Here is a 17,303-nt window from a genome sequence, read left to right on the forward strand (position 1 = left end):
TGTCCCTGTTCCTTTGCAGCCTGCAAGAGGAAAGAGCAGGAGCACGGGAAGGACCGGGGCAACGCCCCGAAGAAGCCCAGGCTGGTCTTCACCGACGTTCAGCGCCGAACTCTCCACGCCATCTTCAAGGAAAACAAGCGTCCGTCCAAAGAGCTGCAGATCACCATCTCGCAGCAGCTGGGGCTGGAGCTCAGCACCGTGAGCAACTTCTTCATGAACGCGCGGCGCAGGAGCCTGGACAAGTGGCAGGACGAGGCCAGCGCCACCTCCGGGAGCTCCTCCTCCTCCAGCACCTGCACCAAAGCATGAAGGGAACCAGACTCGAACCTCGGTGGAAAAGCTTTAAATCTACAAGAGAAGATTTTTAAAGACCAGGACCTCAAGAGAGCAGGTTTATACTCAGAAATATTTGAAGAAAGAAAGTGATATTTATAGTCCAAAGAAACCAAAGACGTAGCTCCCTGCACCCTGACTGTTCGGGGACGCGCACTTGGGAGGGCGACAGCGTGGCCAGAGAAAGGACGGGCGGGTGGCTTCACCGCCTCGAGCACCTGCAGCCTGCGGTTGCTGTCGCCGCACGCACACGGCCGGTGAGTGGCCTGGAGCCCGGGGTCCCGAGCCGCGGAGTGGACGTCCAGGTGTCTGGTGTCGCCGTGCTATGCGCCGGCGTGTACGCACGTCACACTAACAAGCACGCGTGCACGCCGCTGTGAGGGGACTCAGGCGGGGCCGGTGGTCAGGAAGGGTGGTGTGCAGAGCGGTGCCGGATCAGGAGTGCGATGTCGCCGCCGGGCCTCCAGGCGCAGGCCCGGACCCACCAGAGGAGATTTGAGTAGCACCCAAACAAGTGCATTCTCTTTGTTTGTTAAGGAGTGTTCAGATATTTTTTAAGAAATGAAACAAGAGCCCATCCATTAAAAAAAAATCACCTAGGTACCAAAGAACACACTTAATATTATAGTGCAGGTATTTTATTGCAACGATTTTAATAAGCAAAGCTATTTTTACACAAGATACTATGTAAAGTTATACATATGGACTGATCTAGCTTAACACACATGCCACACAGACTCACAACTATAATTTATGACTCTTGAAGCTTTGAAATAGGCATTTTCAGAACTGGCAAGAAAGAACGTAGCTTCAGGGAGCCAGAGACTACCGTGGTGGAGAGGCCCGTGCTCCAAACACACCCAGTGGCCCACATGTGTCACCTATGTAGAGAAATGCGCAGGACTCCATCCTCTCCTGTCGGCTGAGAAGCCCAGGGTGTTTCCAAAGTAGGGCCCCACTTGTACACAAGAAATCTGTTTAACAAGGCCAAGTAACTGAATTAGAAAATGGGTTCAAAATGATGCTTTTTTTTTTTTTGGTTTTTTGAGACAGGGTCTCACTATGTAGCCCAGGCTGGCCTTGAACTCATAGCAAGATCCTCCTGCCTCAGCCTCCCAAGTGCTGGGATTACAGGCGTGCACCACCATGCCCAGCTAAAATAATGCTTTTTAGCAAAAGACCAACCAATAAGAATTTAGGTTAATTTGACTTAAATTTGCTTTATGTATTTGGCACCAAATGCCTTTAAAGAACACTTCACAGGGCCGGGGATTTAGCTCAGTGGTTCCACCTCCTGCCTCGCAAGTGCAAGGATCCAAGTTCGATCACCAGTACCAAACAAAAAAAATAAATACTTTACAAACACAGAGTGAGCAGACCAGTGCATTATTAAAATTAATTGTCTAAAATAGGTATGGAAGCATGCACCTGTAGTCCCAGCTGTTCAGGAGGCTGAGGCAGGAGGACCACTTGGGCCTAGGAGTTCAAGACCTCCCTCGAAACAGAGAAGAGATCCTATCCCAAATCAAATTAAATTAAATTTAAATTAGTTGTCAGGTGTTTTGTAACCATCCTGAAAAAGTAGTCAAACTGATTTATTGATAACCCCAGGCACTATGACTAGAGCAGCCACAAAACAGCAGGTGCTGCTGAGAACTGGCGGGCGGATGGAACTGCACAGGGGAGGCACGTTCTGGTGGGACACAGCCCGAGCTTCCGTCAGGATGAAGCAGTGTGTTTCATTCCGCAGTCTCCAAGCCCACGACATTCTCTCTCGCTACTGCACTAAGCTGGAAATCTTATAACATGGATTCCACTCTAACAGAGACAGATAAAAAGCTAGACCTGAGCTTCCAAATATGATGTTTTAAATTTCTATTTCTTCAAATCACTCAACTGAGGGTCTATAAATCAAGGCCAAAATAAAAAGCCCCACTGGTACCCTGGGAGTCTCCTGATTCCCACACCTCTCTGAACTCAATTGAATTGCACATGTACGGTGCTCTTGGTCAATTTCCACACCTAACTAGAGCTAGAAAACTAAAAGTTCTAATAACTCAGTGAGGTGTTTACTGAGATTCAGTAAAATGCCAAAGCAAAACATTAAATCACCGTGACACAAAACCTAACTCCTGAAGGTCAGATCTCCACGTCTGTCCAGGTCTAAACAGGCAGCACCTGAGAGGTGATGCTCAGCCAGCAGCCAGCTCTGTCCCTCCTCCAAGAGGACCCCACACGACCTGCTTCCCCTCCCTTGGAATACGGCATCTGCCTTGCCACGCTGTAGTTGGCTTTCATACTTTTTTATTTCATCCAAAATTCCAGCTAAAATTTTTCCCTTCTAAATATGGCACAATTATAGTTCAGCTATTAAGAGACTGTTTCAAAGGCCACCTTCAAGATTTCCTAAAAATATAATCTTATCAACAATGTAACAGAAAAACATGGAGGGAGCCGCGGGTGCAGCAACATAATGTAGTTATAATTTAGGAGGGAGGAAAGCCTTATTTATTTAAAATATGAGGCATTCAAAAGCAGGGAAATCCAAGCTGTGTCTACACACGTTTTTACCCAATTCTACCTCCCCAGGAAAAACAAAAACTGATTTCAAACAACCTCCATTTGTTTTTATTGGATTTACCCCAAATTAATCCAACCGTATTTTGCATTTTCAACCAATTATTTTGGTCCCATGTAGGCACAGTCTAAAAGAATGTTACTACATTTTAAATATCCTACCACCGTGGTTTTTTAAATAACCAGTTCCCCTACTTGCTAACACCAAAGATGATTTTCATACCGGCGTTGAATTTGCACCCTTTACGGTTTCAGGGCCAGATATGTATTCTCTCATAAGCAGAGGCACAACTCAGAGGCTGGAACGCATCTTTTTACTTGACTACGCAGACTCACAAGCTTTGCTTTTTAGAAATCGTAAGGGACAGACTCTGCTTCCCACAATGCACGTCTCGCATCACATATGGCTGATTCTTCACTTGCTTCTGAACTGGCATGAGGAAAAAGATGCTTCCGGCCCCGCATGGTGGCTTAGTGCAGCCTTTATTTAAGCCCCTGTTCTTTAATCCACCACATGCAACAGGGCAGATCTCAGCTATCTATCTGCTCACTCATTGTTCTGCCCTGTAGCAAAATTCGCCTTAGAAAGGCACCACACTCACCCAGTTACACATCTGTTAATTACCAAACTGCACTTCAGATAACACCTTTTTATTTTTTGGGGTAGAATGGAAGTTAATCTGTTCTCACCATAAACCATTCAGGTCTTTTCCTAACAGGAAGCTTTTCTGAAAGAAGGCTGGAGGGGGTGATGTTGGACACCCCAGAAGCCCAGACTTCAGGAGAAGTTCAGGTAGAGAGAGATCCAAGTATCAGGAACTGGGTGTCCCAATCCCTGGAATAGACCCCAAAGACCAAAGAAAATGTGTGGGGAAGTACAGAAGTTCTGACAACATGTCACTCGTCACATCCCCAAGAAAGCATTTCTTTTCCAGGAACACAAAAGCACTATGCTCCGCTCGCTCGGACTCATTCCACCCCCATCGCCACCCCCATGAAGAACCCGTCTTTGCAGGTTAAATGCAAACTGCTATACCAAAGAGTCCTAGGACATTCTCCCACAAGCTCGAGGGTATTCTCCCTAGGAGCCATCCTCTCTTCCTTGTACATAAAGGATGAAATCTATGCATTCAGCAAACAAAGAGAAAGCACTTCTCCCTTTTCTATCCAGTTGTTTAGGGTGCATTCAAATGCCAGAGGCTGTTTTGAGACCCATTGGGCCTTCTGGATTATTACTGTGGTGTGGTTAGCTTTACAGTACATTTGGTAACTATTTCCTAAATGGTAAAAGGACAAAGAAGCAGAAAAGTAAGAAATAACTACTTCCACGTGTAAAAAAAAAAAAGTGTAAAGATCTACTATTTATAGTGTGAACCAAAGACGCTACCTCACTCGATTTCCATTGGTGATTTTAATCACATTGATGATACCAAAGAATACCAAAGATACTTTCGTGCACGGCCTGTCTGCAGAGGGAACCCCCCCCCGTCCCGTCCTGTCCCACCTGTCCCCACCTCCCTGTCCCCTCTTCACTCAGTGTACAAACTCGTCTTCATTCTTAATAATGATATGACAACGACGACAATGTTAGGAAACACTGCTCTTACTACTGCTAGTTCTTCTTGTAAATCTCTAGCAAATATTTCGCAAACTTTGTAACTCCTAGGATGAGTGCCTTGCTTGAACCAAAGTGTTAAACCGCTGTTAACCTCTCTCTCCTTATACTCTTTGAATACCTCAGCCTCTTAGAAAGGCCACTAATGAAAAAAAAAGGAATAATTATTCACCGTGGTGCTTTTTCCATGCAACCATGCAATGAAACTTTCTTTGATACCAAAGGATGACCTCCCCAACCCAATGTTTTGCTGATAAACCAAAGCTCCTCCTCCTCCTCCTCCTCCTCCTCCTCCTCCTCCTCCTCCTCCTCCTCCTCCTCCTCCTCTCCTCCTCCTCCTCCTCGATCCCTCTGAGTCCTCCCTGAGCCCCTGGGTCCCTCACCAGGAGAGCCGTGTGTCACCTTTACCAATTCCTCCAAATACCTCATAGTAATAAAGTCTAGGGTTATGTTGTATAGAGAGTCTATGTGATAAGGCAGAACTTACTAGTTTGATAATTGTTAAGGTTACTTTTAAGAAAAATTTTATAATTCTTATTTATTTTGTAGTTTGTATGTTTGGGATATTCCCTCCCCTCCACCTTTGGTTCGGGGTTTATTTTCTCGGCAGAACTGCTCTGTTGCTCAAGGAAGACTTAATTTCTGGAAATGTCCCCCAGGTGGGTTTAGGGTTATATAAAAATGCAAGAACGGAATAAGAGAAGATTTTTCATTTCAACAGTTACTTACAAAGGTTTTTGTGTTTTGTAAAAAATTTGTTTCCACAGGGTAAAAAAAATACATATATATATATATAAATATATATAATCTTTTTGTGAAACTGGTTCCTATTTTTCTCTATGATGTGCTGTGATTTTTTTTAATTTAATTACATTTTATATGAGCTTATTTAATCACTGCTTTAATTTATGACTGTGTAGTTCTAACAGTGTATATAGTAGAGGCAAAACGGCCAAAGCTTTACGCTGAGACCTTCTGGTTCTTAGTGCTAAGACCAGCTGCCGGCTGTGCTTCAGCTCTTTCTTAGCAGGCATCCAGGTCGCTGCAAACACTGCCAGTCCCCGCTGCCCCACGCCCAAGAGCACGCGTCGCTCAGAAAGGAGAAAGGCGATATTCATGTTTTCCTTTAAGTTACTAGTTTTTAGAAAAAAGACTTACTTGGCAGGTAAGACCTGAAATTCCAAAGAATTGAAGACATTTTTCCTGTTTCAAAGCACCCCATTTGTGAAGTACTTTGGTACTTCTTTTTCTTTTAGTCATTCGCACAGGTATGAGAAGTAAAGAGACAAGCTAACTTGAATTTGGAAATCTGCCTACTTTGCCCAGGTTCCTGAGCGGCTTCCAGGCAAGGCCTGGAGCCACAGTGCTCTGTGAAGCAACATGGGCCCTGTAGAGAGAGCTGGGGCTCCTCGCAGGCCAAGGAAGCAGCAAAGCAGAGTTGTTTGGCCCCGGTTTATCATTCTGACTTAAGAAAGAGGCTTCACAGTTCCAGATTCCTCTCCACGTTGTTTCTTGGAGTCTGCTACCCACAGTCGCACCCTCCCCAGCTCCTGCTCTGGAAGGGCCCCTCTCGGTGCCAGGCTGGGGAGGAGCCCCCCGTCTCCGCTCCCCGCCACCCCTTCCTGAGGAGAGGGCCCTACACAGGACCCTCCCTCGAACACAGAACCCTTGGAAAGCCGGCCTGCCGCTTGCTTTCCTTCGCTGAGCTAAGTTTCTCTAGCAGCACATCACCCACGATAATGTAAATACTTCCCTCCCACACAAGTTTTACCTTCATTTCTTTCACAGGTGTGTTTGGGTTGGGTAAGGAGAGGGAGGGCTTAGATTTCAGGTCAAAAGGGACATTTTCTTAGTGACATTTCGCTGTGTGTTAGCATGTTGGTGACATTGGTGAGTCCCTTGTGTCTCCTATGGATGCCCTGCGGGGATGTCACCGAGACCAGCAGCAGGCTTGGGGGTTCCATCCCCTCTGCCTTCGGCAGCCAGCGCAGAGCAGGGTCCTATCCACAAGGTCACTTTTTCTGCTTCTGTGTTCGTCTTGATTTCTTTGTGGTTTGTTCTGCATTTGTTACATAATCATTGTGGGCTCACTTTAGATTTGCTGCCTGAACCAAGTGACAAGTATTTTTTTAAAAAATAAACTTTAAAACATTGTCTTCTGCTGCTTTGGTAGTTGTCTTCATGTGTCTCTGTGTCTAGTGTCCAGTCTGAATCAGCCCCCGTCATCCCCTGGACTTGTCCCTTCTCCCCTTTCCCATTTTCGGCACACCTTTGACCATAGCTATTGTTTGAGTGTGACTCAGTTTCCCTGTTCAAGTTAGCTTGATGGTTTAGGATGTAAGGAGGGTGCCTAAGACAATCATCAGGTAATAATAATAAAATTTAAAAGATCAGTAGGATAGAAAAATCTTCCTCGAGCAAAGGGAGTTCTTCCTTAGCAATGAAAAAAAAACCATAAATAAATAATTAAAAACCTAACCACGAGGGGCTTAGAAGACTTTTGATAAAAAACAAATGTTGGGGCCGGGGATGTAGCTCAGTGGTTCCGCCGCCTGCCTTGAAAGCGCAAGGTCCCGAGTTCGATCCCTGGTACAAAAAAAAAAAAAAACAAATGTTGCTGTCGTTTTCTTTGTCAATTAGGAAACAGTGGTAGTTTCTATGTTGCATCTACATTTCAGACGAAATGATTATTGTACCCATTATGGTTGTTTGCTGATACGTCGTCTCTCCCTCTGTACTTTGGTGTGTAGTGGTGGGGCGCGTGCGTCCAGCGCCTCCAGCTTTGTTTCCGAGTAGCTCCTGTACTGCATTAAGGTTTCTTTCGGTTTCTTTTGAAGCTTCGCTACTGTCCTCGCTTTACACCGTGCAATATCATCTGCTGTGTTTGCTAAGCAAAAAAGAAAAAAAGAAAAAAAAAGCAAGTGATGACCCATCATGCTTTTCAATGTTAAAATGTTTCAGCATTTATGTAGTCACCAAAATGTAGTCAATAAAATGTTGGATTTTCCAGCACTTTAAATTTAGACAATTCTCGCTGCCTGTTGTTTTTATTCCACCTGTGGTCCCAAGTGTGCAGAGCGTGGGCTTTCTTTGAAGGGTGAGGCTGAGAGGATAAAAGCCACCGCCGTGGTTGCAGAAAGATCCATCAAGGGAAACCCAGGAAGTGGTCTCTAGTGGAGCCAGAAGATGTCTTTAAACAGACCCAGCCGTGGTGGCGAACATCTGTCTTCAGAGCACTCAGGAGGCTGAGGCAGGAGGATCACCATGAGCTCAAGGCCAGCCTGGGTGACACAGTGAATTCAGGTCCACCCTGAACTACACAGCGAGGCTCTGTCTTAATGAAAAAAATAAACAGAAGTGGGACACTGAGCTTCTAGGGGTTAAAGAAATAAAAATGATCATTAGCGATGACAGCCCTTAGCTCCTGTGACGATGCACACGTGTGTGTCCGTGTACCTCAAGAGAGGAGGGAGGGCTGGGGAACAGAGTACACTTATTTAATAGGGACTGATCAGAAAGCCTGGTCCAAGTGTGGTTGTGCACATCTGTATCCCAGCTCTTTAGGGGCTGAGGCAGAAGAACCACCTGAGCCCAAGAGTTGGAGGCTAGGGCAACAGCAACACCCTCAACGCCCCAGCAAGAGGCTCAGGACAAAGGGAACTAGACCTAGATTTCCTGCTAATTCCCAACACCTCGGTTTCCTCATCTGTAAAATGGGCACCTCTATTTTCCAGAGTTGTGAGGATTCGAAATTAAAAGTTGGTGAAGTATAGCACAGTACCTGGCGTATGAATCCTCAGTAACCTCAGCTTATCTGTTAAATGCAGTGTCCAGAGTTTTTTGGTTTTGATTTTTTCTCATTTGTTCCCATGCACCACAGGAAACAAGCACACCGAAGCCAGGTTTTCGTTTTCATGCACATGTATAAAAATGGAACTGCTTTCTTGACACAGGCCCCAGCAGTGGCAGGAGGGCTGTGCGGCAGAAGGTGAGCTGAGGCTCCACCCCTGTGGCACTGGGGACAACAGGACACTGGGAACAAACCACAGGCGTCTGGGCCGAAGTCTGTCAAGGGCAAGACGACCTTGAGCCTTCTCCAAAGAGGCTGCTGGAGGTGCTGAAACACTGTCCCCAGCGTGCAGCTAATTTCAGGAGGCTTGAGAGGCCCACAGGACCCCTGGGGAGGGTGACAAATTCAGCCCTGCATGAGGAATCAGAAGGAAATGGGCACCTTCCAGGGCTGCTGTGTTTCTCCTGCTTCCGGAAATGGTGTCGCCCCAACGCAGGGCACACACAACCAGCGGAACCTGTCGCTGCTCTCCTGCCTGCCCGCCTGCCCGTGCAGCTCCTCTCTGCACTCCACTGGCTAGGGTCATCCCCACTGGTGACCAAAATCAAGGAGACCAGCACGTGCTGAGGGGTTGCAAATGCCACCCCAGCCTGGGCCACACAGGTTAAAGTTAGGGCTGGGATTCGGGGTAGGGTTGGGGTAGGGTTAGCCAGTTCTTTAGAAACCAAGAAGCAGGAGTATTTTCGCCTTTGGCTTCATCTTTAAGGGTTCTGCTTTGAGGTCTGGAAAATCCTCTTCAAAACACAAAAAGTCTAGTTGTAGGTCAGGCTGTCTTTTCTTCACAACAGTCTGAGAAAACAGCTGCCAAAGTCTGACCACGGGGTGGGGTAGAGCTCAGGGGTAGGGTGCATGCCTAGCATGCATGAGGTTGGGATTCGGTCCCCGGCACCTCCCAAAACAAAACATAAGAACACTAACGGCAACAAGACCCGATCTCCTGGCAACAAGCTAGCGGAACATAGACATCTATACTTTTAAAGAATAACAGAAAATACACATCCACAAATTCAACCCCAGGCATCAACTTTATTCCCTTTTCCATCAGCAAACTCTTCTTGTGATGTGTCCCCACTCCCTCGTTTGACCTCTGGTGGCAGCCTGAGGTGGGGGGGAGACATTCAGAAAGCTCTGCTCACCGTTGAGGTGTCACCTGGAGACCAGTGACTTAGAGCCGACGCTCTGGTCCCTAAGCCACGCAGGTGACGAGAAGGAGAGGTTCCCGTGGCAGGAGCACCAGCAGTGGCCCGGTGGCTTTGGCCTGTGGGTTCCTGTCCCAGGGCGCAGCCTCCTCCCCTGCACAGAATGCCTACAGGAAAGGGACCTGTGTGGCATGCTGATGGAGAGCAAGGCTTAACAAATGCTGCTTTTAATTACTCCTCGGCTCGGGTCTCAGAGCACAGGGAGACCACTGCGCCAGCTCCCTGTCTTGCTCCTAAAAATCACCTGAGGGCAGCAGCGGTGGCAGCCCCATTGCTGGGATTTATGAGACATGCAGGTCTCAGCCCCACACAGGCCACTGAGCAGACCCCGAGCTCTGACAGAATCCCCAGAGACCCTGGGCCCTGAGAGGTGGCCCACCCGAGCCTACGCACAGCGGGCTGTGCCCGGGCTCAGAGGCCCGAAGCAGCTTCCCGGGACAGGGTGGAGGCTGGGCTCTCTGCTCGGCCTTGACCCAGCAGCACAGCCCTGGCTGCAGACACGTGGGGCTCGTGCAGGGCCATGGAGCGAGCCTGGTGATGGGAACTGGGGTGCACCCTCAGCTCTGGAGACAGTCGGGTGGTGGTGTAATCGCCCCTCCTTCCCACATAGGATTTCGTCCGCCCAGGCTCGTGGAGACCAGGGCTTTGCCAGGCCAGCCCCAGCTCTGTCCCTGTGCTGCTTCCGACGCTCACACCCTTCCTGCTCATGCTTCATCCCTGGCTGACAGCAGGGAACAGGAGATTTATCCTCAGAACCACAGTCAGGGCAAACCAGGGCCCGGTCCCCAGAGCCCGGTCCCCAGGGCCTGCGAGACCCCACCTGGGCTCTGTGGCCTTGTCCTGGCCTGCGACGGTCATGCTGTCCCCACCCTCACCCACAGAGGGCCTGACGTGTGGCACAGGTGCCCCCCTCCCCCGTGGTGCCCAGCGGCACACACTTCTCAGTGCATGATCACACTGAAGCCTTGGGTTGCAAGTAACCCGGTCCCAGAGTGCTCTGCAAGACAAGCAAACATCTGTAAGAAGTTTTAACTCGATAAACAAGCGCTGTCTTGCAGCGCGAGCAGTACATCACTCCCAGCGCCACACGGCCACGCCTGGCTTCTCTCCCTCTCCCTGCTTTGATATAAAGTGCTTTGGATTACAAGTGGGACGAATTATTCTTGCAAACCAAGGTTTTGCTGTATTTATTTATTCGCCTGCCTTTGGGGGGCCCCTCTTCTAACACACACGGACACACACACACTCTCTCTCCCTCCAGCTAGCCAAACACTCCATCCTCAGATAAACACGGTGTGATCAAAATAGCTGGTGAACTTATCTCAATAAAAGACATGGCCCTGAATCCCCCTTGAAATACTCTCCCTCCCCTCAAACACACCTATCCTTGCGTTCCAGCCATTGTCTGCAGCAGCGCTGGAGTCCTGTCTCGAGTCTTTGTGCTGTCCAGGCTGCCTTGATGTCCTGAATTAATGCGAAGTGTTTACCTTTGGTGGTCACTGTGACGTCGGGGAACACCCAGAGTGCCCCACTGTCAGATCTGGTGGCGGAATGGGGTGGACGAGGATGCATAGGCACGTTTTTTGAGCCTGCCTCTCACCATTCAGGAGCATTCACTGTGACTTTGATCCCAATGCGTAAGGCCACCCAGGAGAGAGGCCTCGGGGCTTCAGAAATCGGCAGAAACAATAGGATGCAGGGAAGGCCAGGGGAGGGGATTTTGAGGGAGACTTGTGGCAGGCGGTGTGTCTTTTACTCTGATAATCTGTTTTAATTCCCACACACATATGCTGGGGCGGCCTGGTGCCCAGCGTGGTCATCCCTCTACCCCTGTCATGTGCACTTATAGCTGACCGGGAGATGCCCTCAAGGGCCCAGTGTCCACCCCAGAGACAGTGCAGCCAGCTCGTCTGGGACACAGAGGGAGAAACGCCGGGGCTGCAGTGGGGTCAGCGGCACTGTCACTCCTGGTGCCCAGAGAGGGCCCGGTCCTACATTCCTGCCTCATCCCCTGCAGCTCAGCCTCCTCACACTGAGGCTGCCCTCTCCCTGACAGCCGGGATCAGCTCCTTCCCCTTCCCCACCCTGGAGACACCTGTGTGCAGACTGCCTCGGGCACTCTCTGCATCCACAGGCTCCTCACTCCTGCCCAGCTTCCCTAACCCACCACAGCTGCCTGGACTGAGCTGCATGACTTGTGTGCCACAGATGTTACAGGCTGGAGGGAATAAAGGACCTGTGATCATCACAGTCACAGCCCCAAGCAGACTCTGCAATGCTCATTAAGCAAAGCCAATAAGACTGACTTCATTTGCAAATCTACGGATACTCAACAAATTCTGACATTGTGGGAAGACACAAATGTGTCAGTGTATGTGGATGGCATAGCTCACTCACAACACTGAGGAAAGTTTAAGGAAAACAGCTGAAGTTGGGCATGGTGCTGCACACCTCTAATCGCAGCACTTGAGGGGCTGAGGCAGGAGGATCGCCTCACATTCGAGATCAACTGAGGCTACATAGGGAGTTCAGGGCCAGCACGAACTACATACTGAGGCCCTTTCTCAAAATAACAAGACAAAAAGAAAAAGAGAAGACAGCTGAATGCCAGGAAGGACAACCAGCTTTGTGACACCTTACCTTGGACTTTTCCCATTCTCTCCTCCACAGACTTGCATCAGTCTTCAAAACCAACAGCCATGGGCTAGGAGGTGCGCCTTTGTTGTAGAGCACTTGCCAAGCCCGACTGCATCCCGAGTCCACCCTTTGCACTGGGGAAGCTCCCCAGGAGTCGCTGATCCCAGGACTTTAAATTTTACCTGATTCGGAGCTCACCCAATGCCCACCTCCTCATCCTGAGTCATTTCATCAAAAACAATCAGGGACGAGTGTTTAGTACTGCAGCTGCCTCGGGAGTGACAGAGGAAGGAATGGGGAAGCTCACCAAAAAGCTGCAGGGAAAAGCTGGGCCCAACATACACACAGGGAGCCGAAGAGCTCTGCACACCTGTGTGGGGTAACCTGCTTTACTAACTCCAACAAAGTGCAGATGAAATCGCCTCTTCAAACATAGCCACACCGGCATAACTGGAGTCTGGAGGCTAACCACGCTGACCGCAAGACCAAGCTTCACAGGAGAGGCCAGAGGGACGCAGGAGCGGCGAGTTCCTGTGCTGCTGAGCTTATGTCAGTGCGGCCTTACCCGTCGTGCCAGAGCAGCTGGGCAACACGCTAAGTGATGTTGACACTTCCTTTTACTACATATACAAATTAGCTCTGAATGGATCACTGACCTGAACGTGACGCCTAAAAGTATAGAGTTTTTAGGAGAAAACAAAGGGTGATCTTTGTGGCCTTGGATCAAGCGATGTTTACTAGGTGCAATACTAAAAGCTCAGCGACAAGGGCAGGGGATGTAGCTCAGCGGTTCCGGTGTCTGCATCGCAAGCGCAAGGACCCGAGTTTGATCCCGGGTACCAAAAAAAAAAAAAAAAAAAGCACAGTGACAAAAGAAAAATATATAAATTCAACTTTAACTCAATGGAGCTTTAAAGACGCCACTGAGAAAGTGAAAAACAGCCCACAGCAGAAAAGGCATTTGCCACTCCACATCTGACAAGGGACTTGTGTAGAGAATGTGGTGATGTCCGTCTGCTGTCCACCTGACTGGCCTGCAACCCCGGCCGAGATTAGCAGAGCAGCCTTCTTCCCGTGTCCGGCAAGGCGTGGAGACACGTCGGGCCCGGCCCGGCCCTGGCCCGGCCCTGGCCCCTTGGTCTCCAGTGCTCCTGCGCGCTCTCGGCTTCCTGGGTTCGGTGGGTGGAGCAGCTGCCCTCCCTCGGCAGCACCTTCTGCCTCCCAGTTGCACCTTGCTGCTTCTGCCCTGGAGCCCGCTGGCCGGGACTGACCCAGAGCCCCAACCTTTCTCCTCTGGACTAGATGTCAGGCCCCGGGTGACAGTGATGGGAAGATGACAGACACAAATGCAAAGATCATTTTCAACTCAGCAATGGAGAGACAAATACCTCGATTTAAAACGGGCAACTAGGGGCTGGGGATTTAGCTCAGTGGTTTCTCCACCTGCTGCTCAAGCGCAAGGACCGGAGTTCGATGCCAGGTACCAAAAAAAAAAATTTTTTTTAAATAAAATAAAATGGCCAAAAACTTAGGAAGGACGTTTCTCCAAGTAAGATAAACACACGAAAATGCGCTTCCGGTCACTGGGGAAACAAAAAGCAAAACCACAGTGAAACAGCACTTCGCACCCACTTTCCTGTGGGTCCAAAATCATTTACAAAAAGTTTGAAGTTTTGATTAAGAACCGAGTTCCGGGTTCCTTCTCTGAGCAGCGGCTGAGGTCGCTTCCTCTGCTGGACAGGTCGCAGAGGACCCTGCGGGCAGAGGGGTGCTGGCCTCCCTGCGGTCCGCGCCGTGGCCAGCAGGTGGCAGCACGCGCCCGCCTGGGCGCGGAGAGAGCAGAGCAGGCCAAGCGCTCCGGGTCTTGACCGTTCACCCGGGAATCCTGGAAAATCACCGCAAACCCTGGAGGGAGGAGCTCCCCTAACCCCTGGCGGCCAGCCCGGCAGTGAGGAAGATGCGAAGTTCGCCGAGGGCTTTTCCTGAGATTCGAACCCAGGGCCCGAGCCCTTCAGACGTCGCCGCACCGCGGAGCGCGGCCCGTGCGCTCTCCCAAACTTCGAGGCGCGGCCCCGAGCGCCCGGCCGGGCTTCCTCACCCCGCACAAACACGACTGCGGGCCTCGGGCCACACGGAAAGCGCTCGCTTCAGAGACGCCGCCTCCCCCCGCCCGCAGCTGCCGCCTGGCCGCGGGACCGAGACCCCGGGAACACAGCGGGCAGGAAGCGGGTGGGCGGCCCGGTCCTCGCGGGTCCCTGGCCCGCGGCGCGCTGGGCCCCGGCCGCTGCCCGGTGCCAGACCAGGTGCCAGTGAGGCCTGGCCCGCTGTGATGCCAGAACCGGGCCCTGCTGGCGCCGCCGGACCGAGTCCAGGGAGGGCCACGCGGGAGGCGGCCACCCGCAGCGTCTCCACTGAGACTCCTGCCCACGCGGCCCCGCAGCAGTGGCAACACCCGATCTTAAGCAACCGGAGCCACAGTGAAAACCCACGCTGAAAACGTGACCTGAGCTGGGGATCCTCCTCTAAGTTGTCAGGGCTCAGGGGCAGGGGCAGAAAGGTTGCTCTGTACTTCGGTGTAGTCTTTGAAAAGAAAATATCTCTCAGAGTCAAAATAACATTCCTTACATTTAACCAAGTGAAACTGTATAATCCCAGCACCTGGGAGGCTGAAGCAGGAGGATCCCTGTGAGTTCAGGGCCGTCAGCCTGGGCTACATAAAGAGACCCTATCTCAAAAAGACAAAGCAAAAAGTAATATGATACAATAGCATTCCTCACTACCGTGGAATTCCCAGGCAACATTCACAGTGTCCAAACTGTCCCAGGAAATGCCCTTTACAGTTGCTTTGTCTGCGCTAGGGCCCCACACGGGACCATGGGTCACAGCTGCCCGTGTCCTGGTGGCTCCCCCTCCTCAGCTGCGGTGGCCGGGTCACCTGCATTGCCGGCCTCTGGGCTCCGACCTCTGACTCGTTTCTGTGCGTGACCTCGAACCCGGCGTTAGGCCTGGAAGATTGAGGTGCAGGTTGAATGTTCCTGAGGTGCCAGGATTCTGTTGTGTGGAAAAGGCCGAATTCCATAGATGGCAAACTCGAGGTGACACACAGTCGCCAGCATCTGTGCACTGGTCCTGCCCGACGGCCGCAGTCACCTGGGGATGGGGACCAACCCCCCGCCGGAGCCCCACTGAGGGAGGTGCAGGGGTCGCTCTGCGCTCCTGGCCAGAAGCACTGGGCGGGGGCCACGCTCGTCTGGCCCTGGGGAGAGGACAGAGACCAGGCCAGGGAGAGAAGCCTCCCGGGGCCCCTCCGAGGGTGCCTGAGTCCCAGGCTGCAGCACATGCGTGACACATCTGGCAGGAAGCAGTGCCCACCTGTAACCTGTGTGCTCCAGCAGCGACCAGGGCCTGGGGAAGGGGGGCTTTGTTTTCCTCACCCAAGGGAAAGCAGGAAGACTGGTTGCAGATACTTTTTTCCTTTTTGATTAAAGCCAGGACCTCACACATGCTGAGCAGGCCCTCCAGCATGGAGCCCACCCACCTTTTAACAACATTGTTGTTTGTAAAAGTCAGCAGGGTCCTGCTGAGTTACCCAGGCAGGCCTCAAACTTGCCATCCCCTCCCTGCCTCAGCCTCCTGAGCAGCTAGCATTCTCTCTCTCTCTCTCTCTCTCTCTCTCTCTGTGTCTCAGTCTGTCTCTGTCTCTGTCTCTGTCTCTCTCTGTCTCTCTCTATCTCTCTGTCTCTGTCTGTCTCTGTGTCTCTGTCTCTCTGTCTGTCTCTGTCTCTCTGTCTCTCTATCTCTCTCTGTCTCTCTATCTCTCTGTCTCTGTCTGTCGCTCTGTCTGTCTCTGTCTGTCTCTCTGTCTGTCTCTCTCTCTCTGTCTCTCTGTCTCTTTCTCTCTGTCTCTCTGTCTCTGTCTCTGTCTCTCGATCTCTGTCTTTCTCTCTGTCTCTCTATCTCTCCCTGCCTCTGTCTCTCTCTCTCTGTCTGTCTCTGTCTCTCTGTCTCTCTGTCTCTCTGTCCCTGTCTCTGTCTCTCTGTTTCTGTTTCTGTCTCTCTCTCTGTCTCTCTCTGTCCCTGTCTCTCTCTGTCTCTGTCTCTCTGTCTGTCTCTGTCTCTCTGTGTCTCTGTCTGTCTCTCCCTCTGTCTGTCTCTCTCTCCGTCTCTGTCTCTCTCTCCCTGTCTCTCTCTGTCTCTGTCTCTCTCTGTGTCTCTGTCTTTCTCTGTCTCTGTCTCTCTGTTTCTGTTTCTCTATCTCTGTCTCTCTGTCTCTGTCTCTCTCTCTCTCTCTCTCTCTCTCTCTCTCTCTCTCTCTCTCTCTCTCTCTCTCTTCCTCACTCCAAAGCTTTGCTGTGTTGCCCAGGCTGGCCTGGACCTTCAGGTTCACTTCCTTTTCTTTCCTCATGGGACTATAAGCATGTTCTATGTGCCCAGATTAATTTACAGATTTTTTTTTTTTTTTTAAAGAGAGAGATGCAGAAATACCAAGCGAATATATATCCCCACAAGTGAATGGAAGAGCAAGTGCTGGGATAACAAAGAATTTTTGTTTGTTCCCCTTCAGGAACAATTATCCCTTCTCTTCAGAGAAAGGCTAGACTTAGGTAATGAGGTTGCTTCAAAAAGAAAAGGTAAATCTATAGCAAGCCAAATGCCAACTATGAGACTATGTGGCTCTGAACTCCACAGCCTTCAGAAATGGAGTCCACAAGGTCCCCTCAAAGTCACCAGGCCCGGGGTTCCTGCAGGTCCAGGAATTAAGCTCAAACTCCTGGCCGGCTCTGAGCAGGGTAAACTGAGGCCGGCCTCCTCAGGTACCAGGCAGGGTGGGCAGTGCAGGCCACAGCTGTCAGGTTTGTCCCAGGGCCCCAGCGCCTGGACCAAGCCCCTCAAGAAGGCAGGAGGGCAGAGGCCAGATCTCCTGTCACCCTCAATGGTGGCCTTGGTGGCCCAGGGCTGTCATCGTGAAGTCTGATTCTCTTTCCATTCTCTTTCCACCCCTACAATGCCCAACCACTTCTGTTTGGGTTTTATCTGTCTTCTTGTTTTGTTTTGTTTTGTTTTGGTACTGGGGATCGAACTCTGGTCCTTG

General features: G+C 50.6%; 1 protein-coding gene across 2 annotated transcripts in view; it reads left to right on the forward strand.

The window, feature by feature from the left end:
* Window positions 1-7,553, forward strand: part of Onecut1 (one cut homeobox 1) — a 30,518-nt gene extending 22,965 nt beyond the window's left edge. The window contains exon 3 of one of the 2 annotated variants that reach the window (XR_015438771.1): window positions 20-155. Coding sequence is in view for 1 of the 2 variants with exons in the window: in XM_004835377.3 (XP_004835434.1) it covers window positions 20-309 (290 nt within the window). In the remaining variant the exon portion in view is untranslated. Of the gene's footprint in view, window positions 1-19 lie in introns of both variants that reach the window. The other variant, XM_004835377.3, reaches the window with a different exon arrangement.
* Window positions 7,554-17,303: the final 9,750 nt, after the last annotated feature.

This window comes from Heterocephalus glaber, unplaced genomic scaffold (genome assembly GCF_053883595.1).
Source record: "Heterocephalus glaber isolate CG9 unplaced genomic scaffold, H.glaber_assembly_v1.0 deba00000122, whole genome shotgun sequence".
NCBI lineage: Eukaryota > Metazoa > Chordata > Mammalia > Rodentia > Bathyergidae > Heterocephalus > Heterocephalus glaber.